The 26,524-nt window shown below is 45.8% G+C and overlaps 1 protein-coding gene across 1 annotated transcript in view; it reads right to left on the bottom strand.

Annotated features, from left to right (window-relative positions):
• Positions 1-26,176, bottom strand: part of LOC308355045 (contactin-associated protein-like 3) — a gene marked incomplete at both ends in the record, with an annotated part of 149,601 nt that extends 123,425 nt beyond the window's left edge. Inside the window, 2 exons of the mRNA XM_080822949.1 lie at positions 18,731-19,307; positions 26,150-26,176. Of these exons, the coding sequence (XP_080679075.1) occupies positions 18,731-19,307; positions 26,150-26,176 (604 nt within the window). The remainder of the gene's footprint in view (positions 1-18,730; positions 19,308-26,149) is intronic.
• Between the last annotated feature and the right edge of the window lie 348 nt (positions 26,177-26,524).

Genomic DNA, 26,524 nt, shown 5'->3' with positions numbered 1-26,524 from the left:
GGGATAGAGATTGGGAAGGAAGAAATCTTTGTTCACAAATCACAAATGACATGATCATCTATGTAGAAAATCCAAAAGAACTGACCAAAAACCTGGAACTAACAAGTGATTATAGCAGCACACGGGATATAAGGTTAATATACAAAAGTCAACCCTTTCTTATATACCAGCAATGAACAGGTTGAATTTGAAATTAAAAATACAACACCATGGGGCACCTGGGTGGCTCAGTGAGTTAAAGCCTCTGCCTTTGGCTCAGGTCATGATCTCAGGGTCCTGGGATCGAGCCCCGAATCAGGCTTTCTGCACAGCAGGGAGCCTGCTTCCCCCGTTCTCTCTGCCTGCTGCTCTGCTTAGTTGTGATCTCTCTCTCTCTGCATCAAATAAATAAATAAAATATTTTTAAAAAATACCAACACAGCATCATTTACATGAGCATCCAAAAGTATGAAATACTTAGGCATACAGCTAACAAAACATGGACACAACCTGTATGAGGAGAGCTACAAAACACTGATGCATAAAATCAAAGAACTGCATAAATGGAGAGATAGTCTACGTTTAAGGACAGGAACATTCAATACTGTCAAGAGGTCAGTTCTTCAAATTTTATCTATAATTCAAGGCAAATCCATAAAAATCCCAGCAAGTTATTTTGTGGATATCAACAAACCGATTCTAAAGTTTACATGGAGAGGAAAAACTACCCAGAACAGCCAACAGAATATTAAAGTTGGAGGACTGACACCAGCTAGCTCAAGACCTATTACAGAGCTGTGGCAGTGAAGACAACAAGGTATTGGCAAAAGAAATGACAAATGGGTCAATGGAACAGAATAAAGCCCAGAAATGGGCCCACAGAATAGAGCCGACCGATCTTTGACAAAGGAGCGAAGTCATCCAATGGAGCAAAGACGGGCTGTTCGACAAATGGTGTGGGGACAACTGGGCATCTACGTGCGACATCAAGAGTCTAGACACAGACTCTCACCTTTCACAAAAATTGACTCAGATAGAGCAAAGATCTAACTGTAAAGTACAAAACAATAAAATTCCCAAAAGATGGCTCAGGAGAAAATCCAGATGACCTGTGTTTGCAAATGACTTTCTAGATGCAACACCAAAGGCATGATCTATGAAAGAAAGGATTGACATGCTGGTGTTGATGAAAGAATTTTCTGCTCTGCGAAAGGCACTGTCAAGAAAATGAAAAGACAAGTCACAGACTGGGAGAAAATACTTGAAAAACATACATCTGCAAAGAACCGCTCTCCAAAATATAAAAAGAATTCTTAAACTCAATAATTAAAAAGAAAAAAAAAAACTCCGTTTAAACATCGGTCCAAAGACTTCCTGGCACCTCAACAGAGAAGATGTGCAGATGTCAAATAAACAGATGACAAGAGACCCGACATCACCTGTCATCAGGGAAGTGGAAATTAAAACAATGGGATACCACCATACGCCCATCAGCATGGCCGACACCTGGAACTGGGCCAACATAAAATGCCGGCATGGACGGAGGGCAGCAGGAACCCTCATCCATTGCTGGTGGGAGTGCAAAATGGTACGGTCTTCTTGGAAGACAATTTCGTAGGTTCTTAGAAAACTAAGTATACTCCCTCCATGCATTCTACTCCTTGGTATTTACCCAAAGGAGTTGAAAGCTTATGTCCACACAGTAACATGCACACGCTGTTTCTAGCAGCTTTACTCACTGATGGCCAAAGCCTTAAGTCAAAGAAAGTGTCCTTTAGTCAGCAAGTAGCTAAAGAAACAGTGGCACAACCAGACAAGGGGATCTTTTCAGCACTAAAGAGAAGCGAGCTATCAGGCCATGAAAAAACATGAAGGAACCTTAAGTGCATGTTAGTAAGTGAAAGAAGCCAATTTGAAGAGGCTACACACTTGGAAAAAGTGAAATTATAGAGACAGTAAAAAGTAGCTGTCAGAGTTTAAGAGGTAGACAGGAATGAATGGGGGGGTAAGGGGGGGAACTCTTAGGGCAGCGAAGCTACTCTCTAGGGCACTGTCATGGTAGATATAGGTCTTTACACATTTGGCAAGTCCCATAGAGTGTACAACACTCAGAGTGACCCCTCACATAAATCATGAGCTGTGAGTGACGGGTTCATGAGTTTGAAGGAAGGAAGCACTGTGGGGTGACTGCTGGTAATAGGGGAGGGCTGTGCATGTGTGGGGAGAACGGGAATATGGGAAATCCCTATACATTGCATAATTTCACTGAGAACCTAAAATTGCTCTAAAAATAATGCCTCCTAAAAAGCAAAGGCTTTCTTTTTATCAACAACTGAGAATTTACTTAAGAATAAAGGCTGTGATCCAAATAACTTCCCTGCGACAAGACACGAACAGTTCATCTTTACACTGATTTTATTCCAGCTCTACGTCAAGAAGACTCTGAAATTTTGCTCTAGTGCTTTGCTGAAAAATTCAAATCTATTCCTTCCTGGTTTTAAAATCATGCAAAACTGTGTGATTTCCCAACCTCAGAGGAACCGCGGCCCTGGGGGAGAACAGTTCTAGGTTTCTCACGGGTTGCCCTCCTTCCGCACACTAAAGAGCCAAGAATTTGCACCGTTTGAAAGGCAGAATTTTAATGATCTCAATCATTATCCACCAAGGTCCCCAAAGATCTTATATTCCGCAAAAGGCACGGACACCCAATGGTGACTGTGGCTTCAGCATTACAACAGCACCATTTGTAATGACTCATCCCGCTTCTCATGGAGGACCCGCAGGTTTTGTAAAGAACCAATGTTTATCTTTATTTCCTCGGCTTCTAGCACACTGCCCGGCATGGGGCAGGCATCTGATAAATGTGCTGAATTCAGCAGGGCCACGAGGTGGAGAGCGACTTTCTGAAATTCCATATCTAAGTTATATCTCGTCTCGACGCGTGTTGAGCTCATGCCTCCCAAGCAGCCAAGTTCGTCTTGATAGGAAAAGCCTGCAGGCTTCCCTTCCGGGCACAGCAGCTCCACAGGCCACCTGCTGTCACGGGGGCAGCTGGGCACCCGTGCTGTGCTCTGTGGGTAGCGTTTAAACCAGGCCTGGCGAATCAACAGGTAAGAAACATGACTGCAAGAATCCGGAACCCTCTCCTGCTCCTACTCAGAGGGCCGCACTTGAGAAAGTCAGCTGTCGACTCACGTTGGCATTGATGTGGCCCTAAACCTCGAGTTTAAAAAGAATTTAACTAGTCATAGCTCGCCGGCTGGAGAATTGCCTTGCTGACCCTTAAATCTGGGCTATCCATTTCGAGGGGCAGAGTCTAATATCCCACAGACTCTACTCACGTTGTTAGAATGGCCACAGAACAATGGAGTGCGCCTGTTTTTAATTTTTTTGTTCAGACATTATTCACACGTGTTACCAAAATACCGTGATTCTCATTAAATCACATAGCTTCATTCTATAGATGGTGCTTCTCCGTAAGCTGTTTCATGGAGCAACAGCTAATAAATATTTCTTGGGGGAATGCATAATTTATTTTGAAACTTTTGGACAAATTTTTTAAGTTTCTCAATTTGCACCACCAAAAATTTGGAAACAAAGTGATTTCATTCCCTCTCTACTATCTGATGGTAAGACAATCAAAAACGACAGAACAAAGTTTTTAAAAATTTACGAGGACACATGAAAGGATTTAGATGTTCATTTATATTTTAAGGAATGTTTCTCCTGCAAGTCCACATGACTTTAAGGACTGACGAATTTTAACCAAAAACAACCAACAACACCCTATCCTATTTGCCATAAATAGTATCACCAATAGTTGAATTTTTAGGACAAGGCTTAGGTGACTCGAACTTATTATCTTGGAAAGAATATTTAGTATTTGGGCATTTTCACTGGAAAGAATTTAAAACAATAAATACAAAATAACTAGCGTATTCCCAAGCTAAAAACTCACCGCTTCATGAGAATGAGAAACAGAATATACGCCACTGCAGAGAAATATGTATTTTGTGCTTTAAATAATCAACTGGGAGGTTCAAAATCTGGTGTGACCACCGATGAACGTCTCATCACAAGCTCTGTCATTTGCATCCACCTGCCTTGTGCTCTCTCTCCTGCCTCCCTCCCACCCTCCCCTTCTTCCTTGCCTCCCTCCCAACCTCCCGCCCTTCCTCTTTCCTCTGACAGAGTCAACAAGGACAGTTGTTCAAAAGCATCTGCAGTTGGTGGCAGCAGGTACAATCAATGCAGCCCAAGCACGAATATTTGTACACGACCCTTCCACAAAATACCAGTTTTCCCCATTTTGTTGGAGGGAGGAAACCACAGGCAGTAATTTCTTTGTAGAGCTCCAAGAATGTACACAAGATGCATGGGGGGGGGAGGTATTATGAAATTTGATATATTATGGAATTAGATGATTCTGAAAGTTTTAGTACAATCCACTCACAGTTAAGTATTTTCTAGAACAGCCCACTGAGGTCCTGGTACATGACAGCATTGCTGTTTAATGTAATGTTTACCTAAAAATTATTTGAATTTAAATAGTAACAGTTCACTGAAAACTTGGGTCTCTGCCCAAAAAATTTCCATAAAACAATCATTTTGTTTAATGGTTCATGTTTATTCAAAACTAGAGACCACTGCTGTTACACAAGTGGAAAATCCAATCATTTTTAGGAAGCATGTGTCTGTGTGTGTGTGTGTGTGTGTGTGTGTGTGTGTGTTTGCATCAAGCAAATACAAACTTAGATCACCATTGAATAAAATGGTACTTTTTCCAGTATCTCGTTAGACATGTTTGCAAAGGTAATATATCTATTTGGTGTTATTTCCAAGGGTGCAACTAAACATTTCTTTTCAAAATTCATCCAAAGAGGGTGGGGTTTTTTCACTCCTCTACCAACCTTTCGAGCCATACCGAGATGCAGCACTTGTGTCGAAGACAAGGGGAAATGCTGAAATGTTTGACAGCTAGTAGAGATTTAAAATTCACAGCATGTGTCAAAACACACCATGTGTATATACTGCCTTTTCTTTTATAAACCTCTCTATCTGCATCATCTAGGCATTATATAAGACCACAGAACTTAAAATTAGTTTATAAAAGATACAAATCTGCTAACCTCGGGGAACTCCAGATTCTAACAGAAAAATGCATGATAAAATCCAATGTTTTTTTCTGTTTTAAAATATGAGAAATAGCTCGAGATTTCAGACACCTGTAGAAAAATGCCTCCGTAATTTATCAGCAGTAATTGTTGAAACTTAATAACATCGCAAGTGTATGAGTAAAGTGCTACGAGCACGAATTAAATTGTGCCACCCAAATCCACCCATGGTGCCAAAAGCCACACTTAGGATTATCGCTGTAACCCTTACAGCAGTCCATAAGCAAAGGAGATCAGATGAAAACCCACACATTTAAACGAGCCCATTCACCTGCTTTCAAGCATAAACACATTTTCTTTGTTTAATCAAGAATATTCTCAATATCAGATAAGAGAAAAATAAATGAATAAACATACAACCAAATTAAAATATGAAACAGAAAACATTTTTTCTTAAAGAGGAAAAAACTTCACGATGTTGTGCAGCATGCAAAATATCTCATTTAATTCATTTTTCACTGGTTATCCTATTTTTAACACAATGCTTACTCTCAATTTTTGAACAATGCCTTGAGCAAAATTTTACTTATTTCCCAAAGACCATGAGCAAAAGTTTACTCTCCCTTGTCATTCTCCCTACTCATGACTGTAAATTTCCAATGAAAAAGTTATTTTCCCTCATAACTTGTATTTATTTCCGCTTTTCCTTTTGCTTCTGACCTTACTGCTCCAAAGAAGTCAAACCAGCTCTCGTTTCATTATAGCAAATCAGCTTATACCATTATCTTGGGTGAACAAAACTGGGACCACGTTTCCCTGTTTTTCCCACTTCCACTATCTTTATTCAACAATTCCCATTATTGTGTTCCATTTATTTAACTCGGCACAACAAGAGCTTCTGTAATCAAAACACATTATTCCTTTTCAGTTATAGGAAATTTTCTTCTACTTTTAAGTTGATAATTCTTTCAAATTTATTGAAACTGGGTTTGATTTGGGTTTTTTTTTTTTTTTGGTCAAGTAAAAATGTAATATGCTTTATTTTTTAAAGATATTATTTATTTATTTGACAGACAGATCACAAGAAAGCAAAGAGGCAGGCAGAGAGAGGTGGGGAAGCAGGCTCCCTACTGAGCAGAGAGCCCGATGCGGGGCTCGATCTCAGGACCCTGAGATCATGACCCAAGCCAAAGGCAGAGGCTTTAACCCACTTAGCCACCCAGGTGTCCGAAAATGTAAATATTCTATATATAATTGAAATCCTGAATAATATTGTCCAATATATTCTATACCCAAAATATAAAAGCTGGAAATAATTTATTCAAATCGCTATATCCTTATCACTTCATTACAGTTTGTTTTATGTACTTGTTTGCCTATTTTATCCAAAGCTTTCTTATTTTTCTTTCCCTCTCTTCTTTCTTTCTTTTGAATAGTCTGAAATCTGTCCCCCACCTAGTCCATTTTTTTTTTTTATTCTATTGGCTTGGAAGGTATACTTCCTATTACTATTCTTCTTGTGGGGCTCCTTAAAACATTGTACTACACTCTGGTTTACAACTTAACAAAGCCTACAATCAAACTGATTTTAATTCCCTCCACAAAATAATGCAAGGATCATAAAATGCCTTACGTCTGATCACTCCTTTCCATGTTGGCTTTCCACTGCTCACATAGACTTGTCTTCTTTCTTTTCATCGCACAAACTGCACATTGATGTTTTACATACAGCTTTATTGTTGCTCAAATGTGTGATCAGATTTGCACACTAGTTGCTAGATTTTTACGTCTCGTACTGCCCTCTGTAATCATGTCCTTTCTTGCTAAACTTACCCATCAACATTTCTTTAGTGAAGCTTTGTTGGTCTTTCATACTTTTGGATTTTATTTTTTCTATGCATGACTTTATCTCACCTTAAAGCAGTAAGTCTACAATTCCTGGCTGGCAATTATTCCCTCTCACAAACTTAAGAGTTCACATCCCTGCTTTTATTGTTCGTCATTCATCTCTCAGACCACTTTTACCAGCTTCTCTCTATTCTGGGGTTCAACAGTTCCAACATAAAGTGTAGCTGTGGGTGGTAATATTTTTGTATTACTAGGGATTTGAAGGTCTTCCTGAATCTAAAGATTGGTGACTTTTCAATTCTGGGCAATTTCTATAGATGGCCGCTATAGATCACCTTTCTATAGAAACACATCTTAACTGTTTCTTCTTTCCAGAACTCCTATCTGACACAGAGATCTTGTGCTCTTCTCCATGCCCCTTGGCCTGGTTTTCATATTTCCTGCCTGTCTCCCTATGGAACATGCTGTTTTTTTATTCCACGACTGACTTCTAATTTGCTAAGTCTCTCTCCACCTGTGTCTAATCTGCCATGTCAGCAGCCACTGAATTCTTTACACCAACGATAAAGAATTTCATTTCAACACTGTTCTTTTTCAATTCTGCTCAATCATTTTGATCATCCTTATTCTCTCCATTCTCCCCATCTTTTATTTCCTTACACCTATACAACAAATTGTACATTCTAAATTGATCTCAACATCTACATTTATTTTTATCTGCACACTTTCTCATTTCTTCTGATTCTCCCTTGTGATGCTTTGTTTCTTCTATGTGTTTTGTTCTTATTTTTTTTGTAGGTATGTGTTTCCTGGACATGGATCCATGAGCCTAGATGATTGCAGAAGAAAAACACATTCAACAGGAAGACAAGGCATGAGGAGACAGAAATGGAAACAGGTGTGTGTGTGCGTGTGTGTGTATGTGAGAGAGAGAGAGAGAGAGAAAGCCCTGGTGAGAATGTCAGTGCAGTGAGGTATCTGTAGTTCAGGGTCAGTTAAAGGAGGAGATGAAAGCAGTGAGTGAAGAGAAGGGACCTTTCAAGGACTGTGTGTGTGTGTGTGTGTGTGTGTGTGTGTGTGTGTGTGTGTGTGATATAAGAAAATACATGAAAGTTCTACCAGGGAAAGTAAGATCATCTTTAGAAAGATTACTCTGGCAGTAGAATAAACTGGATTAGGAGGAGGTAAACTGGCAACAGGGAAACTGTGGAGACAACTATCGCACATCAGTTCCAGAGACATGGAGGGTTTGAACAAGTGAGTGGTGGAATAATTAAAGAAAAGGGAACAGGAACAAATGGAAGAGAGAGCGCTAAACCTAATCTTTGAGAATCAAGCTGGAACACTCCCTCTCTAGGGGTCCACACTGGTGTCTTCATATCCACTTTAACTGAGACTGCATCCTAAAGTACATACAGATATGTCTGGCTTGGAGACTAACACTCATTTAACAATCACAAAGGTCGAACCATCTGTATTGATGGCCAGATACTACGTATCCTAGAAGACTTCCAAAAAAATAGCCAGATAAAAAGTAGCATCAGTTGGATTATACAATCCAGCACCAAATAAATAGATAAATAATGTGATTAAAAATGGGCAGAAGACTTGAATAGACATTTTTCCAAAGAAGACATCCAGATGGCCAACAGACACATGAAAAGATGTTCAAGGTCACTCAGCATCAGGGAAACAAATCAAAACCTCAGTGAAATATCACCTTGCACCTGTCAGAATGGTTAAACTCAAAAAGACAAGAAATAGCAGGTGTTCGTGAGGATGTAGAGAAAAAGGAACCCTCATGCATTGTTGGTGGGAATGTAAATCCATGCAACCACTATGGAAAGAGTACAAAGTTCCTCCACAAAAAAAAAATAAAAAATAGAGGTGTCTGGGTGGCTCAGGTGGTTAAACATCTGACTCGCGGTTTTAGATCAGGTTTGATCTTCTGGGTTCTGAGATGGAGCCCCACATCAGGCTCCACGCTCACCAGGGAATCTGCTTGTAGATCCTCTCCCTCAGCCTTTCCCCCTATTTGGTTTCTCTTTCTCTCTCTAAAATAAATAAATACGTCTTTTTTAAAAATTAAAAATAGAAATACCATATGATCCAGTAATCCTATTACTAGATATTTACTTAAAGAAAATCAAAACACTAATTTAAAAAGATACATGTACTCCGCAAGTTTATTCCAGCATTATTTACAAAAGCCAAAACACGGAAGCAACCTTCCTGTCCATCAATAGATGAATGGATAAAGAAGAGGTGATACGCATGTGTGATGTATGTGTGTGTGTGTGTACACACACACACACATACACACACACACACACACACACACACATATATATATATATATATATATATATATATAAACAGAATATCACTCAACCATAAAAAAGAATGAGGTCGTGCCATTTGCAACAGCACAGATGAACCTAGAAGATATTATGCTAAGTGAAATAAGCCAGACAGAAAAGACAAATGCCATATTATTTCATCTTCTAGGTGGAATCTAAAAAACAAAATGAACCAAGGCAGAAAGAGACCCATGAATACAAAGAACAAATTGGTGATGGCGAGAGGGGATGGGCAAAAATGGGAGCAAGGCAGGGGGAGGTAGAGGCTTCCAGTTCCAAAATGAGTACGTCATGGGATGAAGGGTACAGCCTGGGAGTATTCAGTGGCATTGAAGTTGGGTTGTCTGGTGACAGATGGCCGTCCCCCTCCCTGTAAGCACAGCATGAAGGAGAGAGCTAGCCAGTCACTATCCAGTCACTATGCTGTACTGGGGTACTGACCACACTTCAATTAGCCACCCCCTCACCTCTCTGAAAGTATGGTCAGTGCCTTGAGGACCCTTGTTGAATTTTAGTTCTGTGCTACTTGAAAGGACACTGCTAGAGTCAGCACCGTGGAAATGGTGCCCCCACTACGTCATTCTGAAAACAGGGTCAGAAGCAATCTTCATTTGAAAGTAGAGATATTCTCTAGGCACCATCAAGCCCTCGAGCCTGTGAGTCATAAACATTTTCTATAATAGTAGCAGGTTTTGTTGACTGGGAAGATCCCCCAGCCCAGACCAAGGGAATCAAGCCTGAGACCACACAGGAGCTTGCTCTGGGCGTGCCGGGTTCCTAGCCACAAGTCCACGGCTGCATGCCAGAGACAGCTGTGGCTCAAGTGAACGCAGCCTCCTGGCTGCCCAGACGGCAGTGGACAGCCACACTGAGGTGCAGGGGCCATCTGTCGGCCTCCCTGTCCTCTGCCGTGTTGTACAGTCAGCCTTTCCCACTGGGCTGACATATGGCGTCAAGCATCTAGTGGGTGAACCAGGCTTCTGGGGACCTCCAGTGACACAATGCTCCCAAGCACCTCTATTTCACACCCCGAATATGGAGCCCGGCTCGGGCTTGATGTAGGATCTCCTTAGAAACAGACATCTCGTCCAAGGACCCCTGCCCAGAGGCCTCCTCGTTCCCGCACATTGGTCTTGGGTAGTGTCCCTGACACTTAGCCTTTTCAGTGCCCCCTTAGGGTCCCAGCAGCTTTTAGAACATGCACCATTCACCTGGCCTTCGGCCAGAAATTATGTCATGCATTTTTCAACCGAAAGAAAAGGAAACATTCGAAATCAGTGAGTGGAATCTTTCCATGGACAAATGCTGAGTCAGGGATGCTCGTGTAAAAATTAACTTTTTACTAGGCTACCTGCAGAATGATCATAGAATACCCATGAGGATGCTGCAGGGCTTCTATATACTTTCAAAATAGCATATTTTCAATATATTAATTTCTTCTTTTCTTGGTAAATACTTAGCACCATCAGCCAAGCTGTAGGGACAAATAAATGTGATTCTGTTTTCAGGAACTTTAAAATCTAATGAAGGAGGCATGCACGTAACCAACCATCTGCTATATGAAGCAGATAAGAGCCTGAAAGCCAGTGCTTTCATAATAGATGTTAGACTAATTACCTAAATGGATGGTGCATTTCGCTTCCTTGTCAGGATGATGCAGGCAAAGCACCGGGTCAGGGACCGAATCCCAATCCCTTCCTGGCTCCACCCCGGGTGGGTCAGAAGGCCACCCCCTCCCTGTCACAGTCCCCTGGTAGGAACGGCCGCACAGCCCAGCAGAGACAATACAGAGAGTCAGATCTAGGGATTTGGCTGGAAGTTTTGGGAAAGTGAATCATTGGCCTGTTTACGTACTCAACAGCCCACTGTCTCTCAGAACTATGCCCTGTCCCCTCAAGAAGTCCCTGCTTTCCTGGAGCTCAGAACAAGGGACAAGTAAGCACACACCACTCTGAAGTGATGAGGGCCAGAGTCCAGCTAGGCGGGAGCGTTGTCCCCAGCGGTGCGGCTGGGCAGCCCAACCTTGGCCGTGGATCTGCCAGACAGAGCACCGCCAGAACACCGGGCCCCCCTGGGAGGAGGAGGAGAGACCAAGCCTCCGGGCACAGCCTCACCCGCTGGCCCTAGCCCTGCCTGAAATGAAGCGATGGGCGCCCACAGTTCCCCTCCTGGGGTAAGTCCATGTGATGGGGTTTTCTGCCACTTGAAACTGAAAGATGCTTGCCAGGGCCCTGGTCCTGACAGACCAGTTTTTCACTGGTCTACACACGAAGTCCAGGGCCAGCCCAAGCCCACACGTCAGCAGAGGCGGTCACTCGGCCTCACTGTCGGTGCAGACACGGGGAGAGGATGAGGCTCGCGGAGGCTCTGCGGATGATGGCTTCGAAGCACTCTGTGCCCACCTGTACCCTGGGGTTGGCCGCGCACGCACCGACATGCACACGTGCAGACACGCACACGCACCGACATGCACACAAGCACGCACCGACACGCACACGTGCAGACACGCACACGCACCGACACGCACACACGCACGCACCGACACGCACACGCGCAGACACGCACATGCACCGACACGCACACACGCACGCACCGACACGCACACGTGCAGACACACACACGCACAGACATGCACACACGCACGCACCGACACGCACACGTGCAGACACGCACACGCACCAACGCGCACACACGCACGCACCGACACACGCACACGCGCAGACACGCACCGACACGCACACGCACCGACATGCACACACGCACACACCGACACGCACACGTGCAGACACGCCCACGCACCGACATGCACACACACACGCACCGACACACGCACACGTGCAGACACGCACACGCACAGACACGCACACACACCGACATGCACACAAGTACTGACACATGCAAACGCGCCGACACGCACATGTGCTGACGCGCACACATCTGGGCACAGAGTCACGCACACGCGTGGACACACACACGCACCGACACACGCACACACGCTGACACGCACACAGGCGCGCACCGACACACACACATGCATGGACACGCACACACACCGACATGCACACGTGCCAACACACACAGGCGGACACACACATGCATCAACACAGGCACACGCGCGGACGCACACACCCCCAGACATGCACACACACGGACCCATACACGCGCCGATGGGCACACCCACGGGCACGCACACGCACCGACACGCACACGCCGGACACACTGCCCCCGCTGGGCTGGGCAGCACTCCCACACCACGCGCTTAGCTTCCCCGGTCGACCTCTCCGGTTGTCCCGGGGATTCGCAGACGTTAAAATAAGAACTAACTGGAGCCTGGGTCCTGCAGGCAGGGCCTGATTTAATGTCCCCAGGGAGCAGGTCATGCCCGCGGTCATCTGAGCTGGCGACTTAACCGCGGGCTCACCAGCCCCAGAGAAAACTCCCATGGCATCTGAGCAGCGCAAGCCAGGGGACAAGGGGACGGCAGGGACCGAGCAGGGGAGTGCTGGGTCTCAGCCCTCCGGGAGGTCACCGAACCCCCAGCCCCACATGAGGGCCACCAGTCCTGGCCCCCCAGTGGTGAATGCATGGCCTGGAAATTCCTTCTCCCTGGCAACAACCACTAAATCGGGGACAGAACCCCAGACCATAGATTCTGCGAAAGCCACATCTCAAGCCTACTCGGGAAGACAAAAACTTACAGCTTGTCATGGTCCCTGAAAATAACACATGCTGAAGTAATTTATTCTCCAGTTCAGGAAGCAGAATTCTCCATGTTTCTCTGCATGAGTAACCCAGCACCTATACCTAACTCCCCCCACGACTGTCTAACCCACAGTACTCAACAGTAGTAAAAGACCCCACCCAGATGAGATACATGACACCATTTCTTGTCCTACAGCAGTGCGACAGGGCAATAAACCTTCATAGTTACCACGTGTATCTGAAAATAAATCAGTGTAACATGTACTGTCTTAGTGTCTAAGCTCTGATCAAACAGGAAATGACCCAGTCGTCACGCTGCCTTATTCGGAAGAATTAGACAATCGTGGGGGCCTATGGAACAATGCTCCGAGGGAAGGTACAAAGGTCATGCTGTCGTCCTCTCTTTCCACAGTATTTACAAGTTGTGTATAATTTTTCACAACACGTGATAAAAGACATCTTTAAAGCATGTCGTCCTATGCCATAGAATTCAAATGAGGAATAACGAGTATGTCTGTTTGGATGGTCTAATGCCTCTCATAAATAGGCTAACATAAATAATTCAGTCTTTAAAAGTTATTCAACACGAACCAGCCCGTGCCGAAAGCAGCAGCACGGCAGTGGCCACGGGGGGCCGGGGGAGTGGGATCCTGCAGAGGTCACTCTGAAGCACTTTGTATGTTGAAGCCGAGCCTTCAAGGCTCTAGGAAGTTGGTGGGGAGAGGCCCTTGGCTCTGCTACTTCCAAATTGTTGGAACTATTTTATACTTTTATAGTCAAAGACTAATTTTGATTTAAGGGGGGAAATTCAACTTGAAATTTGCTCAGTTCATTGAGAGGTTTCTGTTAGTGAATAGGTCCTTTATGAAGTATTGTTGAATGATTTGGGGTTTTTCCCCCCAAAATCAACTTGAAAAAGCAGATTTTCATGACCGCCAGTCCTCTCCCCAAAACCTCCTTCCAGGCCTGGGAGGGTCCCTGATGACGTATCTTCGGGTCACTCCGTCTGTCCTGCGAAGGGTCTCCCAGAACTGGAAGAGCGGGCTCTGCTGTTGCCCACCACGCTGTGCTGAGGATCGCCTCAGACTGTGTGCGTTTTTGGTTTGTTTTCTCCGTGTTCCCAAAAGCATCCTCACCACCTCAGTATTTCTGGGAAGTGCATTCAAACGCTATAAATACGGGTCTGTTTACTGGTTTGTCGCAGGCTCTCTCCGGACTGTCTGAACGCCGCTGCTCGCTACAGCTCGCACCCATCTATCCCGGCCTCATTTTGCCCAACACGCTTCACGGCGGCAGGAGCGGACCCCACATTCACCGCTCCGGGGGCGCCCCTCTGACAGGCTCCCTTCCTGCCGCAGCTGATGAACACGGAGGCCTGGGCTCCCTCCAGACAAACACAGAGCAGGCTACTGAGGCAAAGAGAGGCCAGAACCAGTGAAAACCCCAGAAGGAGTCTAGCCCACACGGGTCAAGACGAAACGCCTTGACAGACCCTATGGAGCCTCTTACCCTCTCGGCCTGCCCGGAGATCGCGGACGCTCAGACAGTAACAAAGAATTTTGACGACACTTAGCAAATAATTACAAGAATCCATGTCGGCTGAAAGAACAAGCCTCCTGAGAAACAAAACCCTCGAGAAGAGACACGTGACAAATACGTTTACTTAAATGAGCGCTCATGGGGCTCCCAGGTGGCGCAGCCAGTCCAGCGACCAACTCTTGATTTTGGCTCAGGTCGTGATCTCAGGGCCGTGGATCGAGCCCCGCCCACGCGGGGTTGCTCTGTGTTGAAGGGGGGTCTGCGTGGGATTCTTTGTTCTCTCTCTGCCCCTCCCACACGTGTGCCTGCTCACTCTCTCTATAAAATAAACACATGCTTGTGATTTTATTCCTCTTAGTAGTTACAGAATTATGTCCAGTTACCAGGTTCCGCAGGCGTATATTTTATTCCAGATTACTAAGGCTCATCGTGTCACCAGGTTAGGGTGGTTCAAAGACTACAAGGGCCTCGATACTATACCAAACCGGGCACGTTATTTACATTTTAAAGGGATAATACTGTGTGATCATTTCTATTACAGGATTATATTCATGCACCTGCGTCAGAGAAGACACAGTACAGCTTCCGCACGTACAGAAGCCGAGGCTCGACAAAGGAAGGGCTCGACTCCGTACAAATCTTCCAGCCGAGGCGGCAGCCCTACGAGGCCCGTGGAGACCACGGTTCGGTTTCTCGCGGCTGCTGTTAAAACGGGCTTGGTCCACACCCCAGTCATGGTCAGACATCTCTCCTATGTATGCAGGGATTTACTGGGGAAGAGGACAGGTGTCAGTATATGAAAACAAATTCAGATGATCAGTCCGAGAACAGAAGTGGGGGCCCCACCTGTAGTGGACCAGAAATATATCTTTCTTTCTTGCAACAAGAAGGGCACTTTGGAAAGGAAGGATTCACGAGGAAGCTTCTAGAGAAAATTACAAGCACTGAGCTTTAACAAAGTGAAAACAAGTCAGTCATGCTCACTAAACGGAATCTTGGATCTGTAAAAATGTCATCACTTGTGTCAAATAATCACCATCAATGACTGAAATTTCTCACATACGCTTGGGTCCTTTTCTGGTGGAGATGGAAAGGGGGCAGCAGCTGTCAGCCCTAGCTTATACTTTACTTACATGGGGAAAATAATTCAGCTGTGAATTACCTTCCAATTCTGTTGTTCCCAAGTGGGAGGGGGTACACATGACCCTTCAGAGCGATGCACAATCTGGGAAACTGGTTAACAACAACCAAAATGTTGATGTTTTCATACTCAGATTATATCTCTTCTCCCTCCCAAAGGGTCTTGGAATTCATAAAGGAATCGTGGGCTCACCAGCGTAATTCTAAAGCAAGGAGCTATCACCTTCTTCCATTTGTGGCTCTTGGTAGGAAGTAAAGGAGCCAACAACAGCCTACAGAGCAACTTCCAGAAAGCAGGGCTCTAACTTGGAATCTATATCCTAACTTCCCTCTTGAGTTATTTAAGAGGACAGATCCGTATTAGAACACTCTCATCTTGACTCAGGATAGAGAGTTTTAGAAGGCAGACCAGGGAGATGTTCACATTTAAAAAAAAATAGGTCCTAAGCCCTGTTTTGCAGAATGCACCTTGTTTTATCTTCAAAAAGACAGAGAATACAGAGCAACAAAACAAGCCCACGATCATGGCTATTTAGAAAAATTTTCCCTCCCGTGTATCATCTTCCTGATATGAAATTTCCCACTGATTAGAAATGTTCGTACCGCACATGTGTAATCTCTGAGATGTCAAATCTTTCAAACAAGTCCTGTTCCTTGAGAGGACCTGTTAGGCCGGAACCTTGCCGAGGCTGATCCCTGGCTGGCTGCTTTACTACTGACAACTTGCTCTAAAGAGAGTAACTCTGTCTTTGGGTCTACGTGGGCAAAGACCTTTGTCTTTTTTTACTCATATACAACTCTAATTTCTAGCTAGTGCTCAAGAATATTTCATGTTTGTTCATTTTAAAGTTCTATCTGAAAGGATTATTTGAGTTTTGAAAACACTAAAACGGGGCAGGGTGGGGGGTGGCAAGGAGGATAGCCAACAAAAGACTTCAGCAATATTCATGTTCATGATTTCTTGTTTGTACCTTAAATCCCACGCTGCCGGCAAACTCCGCAAGAATTTCTCAAATGTTGGGGCAGAACAAAAAAGACCCCTCTACCTTGACTTAGTAATAACGGATTGCAAATATGTGCTGACATATTTTGCTTGTACACACATTACAACACACACGCCCCAAATACGCAGGAGTTAAAAAAAAAAACACTGATTTGGTCAAACTAGCAAATCTAGACATGAGATTCATTGACCATTTATTTCTACTGCTACAGATGATGTGGCCAGATGAGATTACTGAGAAATTATCAAAGGCCATCTGCATGGCCTCTATGAATCTTTAAATCTGCAAAGTCATTTAAACATATACTCCATGTGTGAAGGTGTCATCTGTGTGGCGATCTGATCAAAGACTTTAACCTGAGTGTCTAAAACATCCTTCCATTGCAAATGTACATGAGCTCTTGAATTTACTGAACTTTTCATAAGAGTACTAAATATACCTAAACACACAGGCTGAAAAGCACAGACTAGCATCAGCACCTGGAGTCAGCCCGAGACCCAGAGGGGCTGAGCCTGGACACCCAGCCCGTCTGACCCAAGTGTCTGCACGGATATTCAAACACAGAACATCCCAGAGCACAGGATTCCGAAGAAGGATGTTCAGTGTCAAAGAGCCTGATACCTCTGTGGGCTTCAGGGAGTAAAACACTAAGTGAAAATAAATACCACAACAACCGATCTTGCCAATACGCTGTAATCAGCACCACAGAGATGAGAAAGTCAACACGGCACTCTGTTCTCCCTCACAGGAAGGATTTTTGAAGAATCTTTTCCTTTAAGTAGGAGTGACTGCCAGTGACTTTTTAATGGTACCTCAGAGTAGGATGTGAATCATCCTACAATTTACTGATATCAACGAATCGTTAGCAGTGGTCATTTTTAATTTTTTAGCAAAATGAAAAGAGCTCTATTGCAGGATCTGAGGATCTGATTTTACCTAAATGCCCCCATTTTAATTAAATCAGAGCAGTTGTCGTACCAAGCTAAATTAAAATTACGTCTGAAACACGGGGCAGTATTTGCTGAAAAGAGATTAAGGCTCATTTTGAGGAGTGACTCATACCCGATATGGCATTAAATGAGCTAATACTAGATGACGATACCAGACAATCATCACGCCCTCCCGCATCCACGGACGAAGGAGTGGGACAGTGACTTCAGGTGCAAAGCTTTTTCACTTTAGCCAACTTCCCGGTGAGGGCAGAGTCCGGCGGCCCTGCAAGGGCTGAATCCGGACACCCCCAAAGCAAGGTCAGTTTCCGAACGAACCCGCTAGCCCTTTCTGGAAACGCACACCAGCTTGACCTGAGCCCTACGCCTGATCTGGTTTGGTTTTATTTTATTTTATTTTATTTTATTTTATTTTTCTTGAATAGGAGCCAGGAGAGAAGACAGGAGGGACTTTCTTAAAACCCCTTAAGGGAAGAAAAGCCTCGGATGGCGAGTTCAGTCTGAGCAGCGGTCTTCCAACTTTTCCTGATGTTCAGAGTGAAATCCCGGGAGGGCCGAGCCTCTGGACGCGCAGCGGCGTCTTTGGACGGGTCAGCCCGAGCTCGCCCGGCGCCCGCAGGCTCTGGCCTCGACGAACCCCGCACCCACCACCGCGCGGAGCCGGACCTGACGCGAGCGCAAAGGGCAGGCTGCGCTCCCGGGGGCGCAGGGGGTCCGGCCTTCCCGAGCTGCGGGGCCGGTCCGGGGCGGGCTGCGCACCTCCGGCTCCCGAGAGACACGGCCCCGCCGGCCTGGCCCCCCCGGGCGCCGGCCCCCCCGCCTGTTCTCGAGCGGACCCTGGGCTCCACCAGAACTTGGGCTGTCCCCGAAAGACTCCGCTCCCCACAGGGACACCGCAAATACCCGGTTCGCTGCGCTGGCGACTTGGCGGGAGGGAAAAGCCCGGCGAGCCCCGCTGCGGGCTCTGGGACGCGGCGCGCTGCCTCGGGACGCCCCTTCCCCGCACCCCGCAGCGGTGCCTCTGCAAACCCGCGCGCTCAGGGGAGCACGAATCCCAAGAGTCGGGCAAGTTCCCGGAGCACGGGCGTACTCACGAGCTTCCCTCGCCGCCGCCGGGCTCCAGGGCCGCGCCGCCCAGACAAAGAGCATCCCGAGGAAGGCCGCCGCGCCCGGCTCCATGGCCTCGCGCCCCTGCGCCCGCGGCGTCCGGCGGCTCCGGTGGGCCCGCCCGCAACTGCCGGCCCGCGCGCCCTGCCTCTGCCGGCCCGCGCGCCCTGCCTCTGCCGGCCCGCGCGCCCTGCCTCTGCCGGCCCGCGCGCCCTGCCTCTGCCGGCCCGCGCGCTCTGCGGCCACACCCACCCCCTCCCGCCCAGTGCCCACGCTGCGGCCCCGCAAGGCCCCGGGTGCCCCTGGCGGCAGCGGGCGGAAGTGCGCACGGACCCCGGCCTGCCTGACGCCCGCGCTGCGCTGGGGACCCCGGGGCCCCGCTGCCCCCGCTGCCCCCGCTGCCCCCGCTGCCAGCCCGGCTCGCTCATGCGAGGGGCTCCCACCGACCGTGCGGCCCGGCCTGGCCCGCCGCAGTCCAAGGAGCGTCCACCCCGGCGCCAGGAAAGGGTCTCCTGAGGCTTGGGGATGGGTGCGCGGGTGCGCCTGTGCCGCGTGCGGGTGTCCCTGGTGGGAAAGGCGAGGCGGGGAGAGAAACAGCTAACCGGGTTGGAAGACGACGTTTACGTGAATGGAAAACTCTTGTAAAGGAGACTTCTTGCCTTCTGAACTCATTTAATGATTCACGCAAAAACACCTTGTGACCTCCGTAGGCAGGCCAGTCCGTGATGGACATTGTAAACTTTGGCGGTGATCTGTGTCCACTTGTAGCTCAATAAGGCCGGAAAATCATATATATATATATATATATATATATATATATATATACACATATGTGTATATATATATATATATTTTAATTTTTATTTTAAACCCTCCCCCACTTGAGCTACGGGTCAGCATTTTACTATGGACAGCCCTGCTTGGAGATTTGAGGGCTAAGCCCACCGACAGATAAAACCACAAACTGCACCTTGGCAGAAGGAATGTTGTTCCAAATGCCATGCCGAGCTGACCTTACACCGAGCAGGTGCACTGAATAGATTTAATTGAAGAATGAAAGCGTTTGAAACAACGCGTGTCTACTGTACGTGCGTTGCTTTCCACTCAGATTCTCTCGTAACAGTTCCCCAAAGAGCATACTTTTTTAATGATGGCGTATTAAAGGAAAAGCATATCAACGGGGGTGGGGGCTTCACAGCATAAAGTTAAAAACCAGAAGACCATGGAGGGAGAAGCGTTTCAAGACCTGTGACCTGGAACTCAGTTGGCAACTTAGTGGCCTGTCTCCTCCCTGAAAGGACCCCTAGCAGGTGTAAATCCAGGAGTTAGGAGCGCGACATCAGATCAATACCGTCCTAAAACTGATCAGACTCGTGACAAATGTGCTGAGATGGGGAAACAGGCTCCAGGCATCCTTATGCCGCCCAAAGTGACCGGAATATGGAAGGAACTTTAACCTTTAGCAGACCCCCACTTGCCTGAGAGCGCAGCAAGCAGAAAGGTGTTTTTATGGTTATTTTGCCTGGGAGGTGGGGCGGACAAAACCAGAAATGGAAAATTTAAATAGCTTTGCCAAAGTCATAGTATTAACAGCTGGAAGGACTGAGAATTAGACCAAATACAGAGATTCTGATCTCGACTTCATGGCTTCCTCCACCCTCACTTGGCCCCTGGGAATCAGGACACTCTCCCCTCCCCCGACCCCAGCAAAAGGCAGTGACAACAAAACCTGTTCAGAAGGTGTGTTTAGAACCTTGCAAAAAAACCAGAAGCATTGCAATGACCTTCTTTCGTTCATCAGACACTTCCCCCCGGGCCTGCCAGGAGTCCTGGGACTGGGACATTTTATTTCTAATTTTGTAAAACAAATATAAATTAACGATTTACATTAAGGGTCTAATACTTTTTTTAAATGACCGATAAATGAAGCACTGTAAGTGTGTGTATCCTTAGCCTAAATAAATGGTCACAACATTCCTCTGAAGTAAATACTAAGCCCTGTTGACAGATAGGCTGGGCCTTAGAGAGGGTTAGGGGTGTGCCCAGAGTCACACAGCAAGCCAGGATTGGAAGCCAGGTTCACTGAACTCTGAGAACACCTTCACACAGAGACAGTGTCTCCACAACGGAGAAGTTGTCACCCTGTGAAAACTATACTCATTTGGAACACTGAAAAAATAAAATTAAATTAAAAAAAAAACAAACTGTACTCAGTGGTTCACAGGAAACCCATTTAGAATGCCTTGGTCAGCACCTCAGTAACTGAAACCAATAAAGCCAAAAAGGACAGTGGTGGTAAATTACTTGCGCGGGGATTAGGATGGGTTTTTACAAGTCCGATGAGACCCAGCAACAGGGGGGAGTGAGACCCCCGGGTGGCCTCCCCCCTGCAGAGCACGGCATTGAGCTGTTAACAAAAATTCAACTGAGTAAATTTTAAAGTCTATTTGACTTTATTAATTGATTCAGGAATCCAGCAACATCCCATCTAGCAAACAGAGGGGAATTCCAAAGGGGTCTAGAACGGTAAAGGTTTCTTAAGGACGAGGGAGTCATAAACAGAAAAAGGAAAAAAAAAGGATTATTTGGGGTAGGATCATCTTCCTTTAGGAAAAAGGGGTCTTACTGGGTGGATTACTTCATCTTGCTTTGGGGGTTGGAGAGGACCCATGTGACAGGTTACCTTTATACATTGATGATGCTGACCAGAGAAGCCTGGATTGATCAGTTAAGACTATATTTCTGGGGGAGGTTGAAACTTTGATTAGGTTAGGTATTAAGCCCCAGTTTGGTGGCTTGGTCTAGCATAAATGACTCCATTTGGGGCTTGTGGTTTTCTTTTTAAAAGGATGCTGGACCTGGGCACCTGGGTAGCTCAGTTGGTTAAGTGTCTGCGTTGGTCTCAGGTCATGATCCCAGAATCCTAGGATCGGGTCCTAAGTGGGGATCCCTGCTCAGCAGAAAGTCTGCTTCTCCCTCTCCCTCTGCCACTCCCTCTGCTTGTGCTCTCTCTCTCTCTGTCAAATAAATAAATAAAATCTTAAAAAAAATAAAAGAATGCCAGACTGGACATCAGCACTGGGGTCACGGCATGACCTCCCAGGACAAGGGCAGCCAGGGTGAGCAGTGCCCAGAGCAGAGCCCTGTGAGCAGGTGACCCGTGTGGCGCGTCCATTCCTCCCTCTCCAGCTGTGTCCTCCAGGAGGAGACTAAGTAGCTTATTTTTCGGTTGTTTGGTTTATGTCGTGGGAACCACAGCCTGACCTAGAGCCATGAGGGAATCGCGGGTTTGAAGCCCCCGCAGAAGTCTGGAGCCCGCAGTGTGGACCAGCTGCAGAGACGCCTTGACAGCCGGCAACAGCCTTGGGCCTCTGTCAGCTGCTCAACACCTGGGAGCCTCAGCCTCCCGGTCTGTTCCATAAGGTCCTCTCCATGGAGGACAGCTCCAAGCACTAAAGGAGAAAATGTGTGTTGAAGCTTAACATCCTGTGCCTGTCTGGAGGGCACTGATCAGGTGGGCATGTCACTGGGAGCTCTGGGCTGGGAGGAGAGGGTACGCCAGCCCGGGGACCACCAACAACCGGGAGCTAATGCACTCCATTCCCTGACCCTTCTCCGTAGCTCTTTGCTATTTTAAGTAGGAAAGATGAAAAAAAAATGTGGAGACAGAATCTGGCACATTGCTAGAGCTGATGATTCAGACCCCCAGACTGTGTGTGTGTGCGGCCGTCAGAGTTTGTACCAAACACAAAAGAGAACTTAATCTCAGCATGAGTCACAACAGAAGACAAGAAATGACTGCTCACGTTCAGAGGGGTGTAGACGCTCGTGTATGTCACTGCACACAGGCTGTCTATGGAAATACTCCAAGGGAAACCGAGCCCCTAGTATTTCCTGCCAATGTCCTCTGTCCTCCCTGCACACCTGGGTCCCCTCTGTCCCTGAGCGGAGGAATGACCAATTTGCCCATCACAGTGTAGATTCTTCTGAAGGCTGTCCGCAGACTGAAACATGATGCCATTCATTCCTCTCTTCATTCAGCAATTTCTTCCCTATAAATTCTTATTTCTGCATGTTTTATTTAAGTCTAGAAATACATTTAACTTTACCCTCATAGTGAGAACAGATTTGTCATTAAATCCTCTGAAAGTTAGAATACTGTGAACAAAATATAATAGTATTTCTGTTAGGAGTAATTTTTCCCATAAGCTCCTGAGCAACAAATCCTAAAGAACAATTATCGAGAGACAGACCCCAGCGAGAATAAATGTCCCACGTGTGATATAGGGCACACTGCACAGTATCTTTCCAGGTTCTCTCTGATGAGCTGTGTTCCCTGTAATTAGTCCTTGGAAGGCTGAGGTTTTAACAGCCAAATGCATCTGATTACATAAATCTCAGCTACAAGAGTGGTCAACTTCATACTTCTTACAAATTCAGTCTCCTTCAACCCAGTAGGACCTTTTGTGATGACCACTGGTGTCTAAGACAGCCTACAATAAGCCCCCACGAAGAACTTGGAGTATAAAAACAATACTGCGTGGTATTCCCCAAAGTGTGTGAGGAAACATTCCACATGATTACTCCCAGATCATCCCACAGTTTCCTTGATGCTTGGGTGGAATCAGAGAAGCTTAAAATTAAGATGGCGCCCAGAGTCAGGCGGCCCGCACTCCCCCAGTTCAAGCACTACCTTCCCCAGCACCAATCCTTCACATGCTGAGGGACGGCAAAAGCCAAAGCGCACCCTTGGGGAAAGAAGGCAGATGCTAGGATTTCCTCCAATCACAACCCACTGGCAGAGGCATTCATGGAGTCAACGACATGAGTTTCTACAAACAGTCTCTTCTTCTTTAAAAAAAAAAAAAATTACAGAGATCTCTTTCTACCTTTGCAACCACATTTCTAATTCTATAGAAGTCACGAAAGATACCTCTGATTTTTTTCCTCACTTCTTTGGGGCCAGGAGGAAGGAGGCAGCATGGGATGTATCTAAAAAGTTTTTTCTTTTTTTATTTCTTTTCAGCGTAACAGTATTCATTGTTTGTTTGTTTGTTTGTTTCTTACCACACCCAGTGCTCCATGCAATCCGTGCCCTCCCTAATTTTTTTTTTTTATTTTTCCACTATAAGATTAAAATCAACATCTGAGCTTGGCATAAGAATTTTTAGAGTCCTCCTACTGGAACGGGCACGATTTTGAAATACAATTTTATACATTCAAACTCTAAATTGTACCTGTTTCAATATGGAAAGCGAAAATAAATAAATAAATAAATCCATTTGGGTTGAGAGATTCGTTTGTTAAATGAGCTTTTAGGGCAAAAACAAATGCCAGTTAATATACTGCAGTTTGAGAAGAGTTTGAGTAGAACCCAAAAGGGAGTTAAACATTTTTATGAGTTTAGCTGTTGAAATTGTTAGGCTTAATGGTGAAAAGCTAAGAAACTCTTTTTCAGAAGCACATACCTAATCTCTAAATCATGGTCAGCACAAACAAGTTAAGAAAATGTAAAGAAAAAAAAAAAGGCTCCTGGGTGGCTCAGTCCATTGAGCGACTGCCTTCAGCTCAGGTCGGGATCGAGTCCCAGGATCGAGTCCCACATGGGGCTTCCTGCTCAGCGGGATGTCTGCTTCTCCCTCTGACCTGCCCCTCTCATGGTCCCTCATTATCTCTCTCTCCCTCCCAAATAAATAAATAAAATATTTTTAATGTTAAAAAAATTGAAGAAAGAAAAGAAAATGTGGGCAGTGTGAAGTCTTGGTTTTATTACAGAGTAAGATGAGTAATAATGACATCTTGAGCGTCCAATTCCAGGTATAAAACACACTTTCTAAATTTGGTTGAGAATCGAGTTGGCTCTGGTGTCAGTGGGACGTCTACCAGAAGGCCCTGATAGTGCCTCTATACCATGTTTTGTGTCCTGCCATCAAGAATCAGAAAGTTTGCTCTTCAGAAAGTCAGGAAGCAGGAACATTGCTGCATTTTTTTTCCCTTTTAGGTTGATACTTGGACAAGAAATTGTATTGATTCTATCCTTTTTTGTTGTTGTTAAAAGGTTTAATGTGCTTTAAGGAAATGATGTTCATAAGTGCAATTTATATTGTTGTAATCACTGGTGATGAAATGTTACCATTTTTGATAAATTTGTATTTGAAACTTATTTTGACAATAAAGCATGCTCCAAACTGTGTCGAATTTAAAAATACTGAGACTCACCATAATAATAATAATAGTAGTAGTAGTAGGAGAGATAATAATAAACATTGGTGAAGAAGTAAACTAGGAGTCCTCGCCCACCCCTGGGGGAACGCAACCCGGCACAGCCGCTTTGGGACACAGTCTGGGGGCTCTTCCAGTGGTAAATGTGGAGTGACTCTAACAGTGCGACTACCAGCTCCACATGCGAGAGACAAGAAAACGCGCCCCCACACGAACTTGAGCACAGATGTTTGTAGCAGCATTACTCACAAGAGCCAAAAGGTGAAGACAACCCAGACGCCTGTCAACACATGAGTGGATAAACGAAATGTGGTCTATGCAGACAATTAAATACTATCTCGCCTTATTGGGAAGGAACTTCTGATGTATGTTCCAACATGCGAAAACCCTGAAGGCATCGTGCTGAGTGAAACAAGCCGGTCCCAAGAAACCAAACAGGATATGATCCCACTTCTCTAAGGGCACTCTCAGAGACAAGTGAAGAGACAGAAAGTAGATTAGTGATCACCAGAGGCTGTGGGGTGGGAGCACCGGGAGACGGTGTTTCGTGCATACAGAGTTTCAGCTGGGGAAGATGAGAAAGTTCTGGCAGGTGTGGTGGTGAGGTTTGCACAACATCGTGAATGAAATGTCCCTGAATTACATGCCTAAAAATGATTACAATGGTGAACTTTATGGTATGCATATTGTATCCCAGAAAAAAAAATAAGAAAGAAAATATAGCTTTGTCGATACAAAAGTTGTAACTTTAGTAGACTTACAGACATTGATTTGGATGAATTTCAGTCATTAAAATGTTGAGTGGGGAAGAAATACTACTGAAGTATTTGGAGGAACCTTGAAAACATGCTAAGTGAAGGTCGGCCCCAAGGACCACGTATTATATAAGCCCATTGATAAGAATTTCTCAGAAAAGACAAATCTATAGAGACAGAAACTAGACTAGCTCTTGCTTAGGGCTGGGCAGGGGGAGAGGGAGTAGAAGAACAAGAGGATAACAGTTAAGGGGATTGCAGACAGAAATGTGACTGACAAATGAGAGGTCACATCCATAAGCCACTCATCAGTTCGTTACTGTCCTAGTAATGCTGTCGAACAGCCTCAGACCTCAGCAGGAGACACCGCCAGACTGAGCTCCCCAGGCTCAAGGCCATGGCCGGCTCAAGCACGTGCTCTGGTCTCACCTTGCTGGTGTTGGAGATGCTGGCCATTGGCCGATCTAGAATGGCCCCAACTGGGATGCCTCAACAAGCCCAGCCAACAAGCCCAGCACCTCTTACAATGGGGTGTGGAAGCAAGAGGAGATGCAGGAGAAGTTGCAAGTCTGCTCCAAGCCCTTCCGCCAGCACCTCGGCGAGCCCTCCACCGACCAAAGCAAATCTCACGGCCGAAGGCGGAATCAAGGGCCAGGGCGCCAGATCCGGCTTCACCTTCATGTTCTCCCCATTTCTACGTACAATTGTATCCGGAACTTTGAGACACCTTGCTTTCTTTCCATCTCATTTAATTTAAATGTTAGCCACGTTTAACATTTTTATAATTCAGCTTGAACAACAGCC

The sequence above is a fragment of the Martes martes genome, assembly GCF_963455335.1.
Source record: "Martes martes genome assembly, chromosome: 14".
Lineage (NCBI taxonomy): Eukaryota > Metazoa > Chordata > Mammalia > Carnivora > Mustelidae > Martes > Martes martes.
The sequence above is the reverse complement of the archived record's forward strand: the minus strand, read 5'-3'. Positions and strand labels throughout refer to the sequence as shown.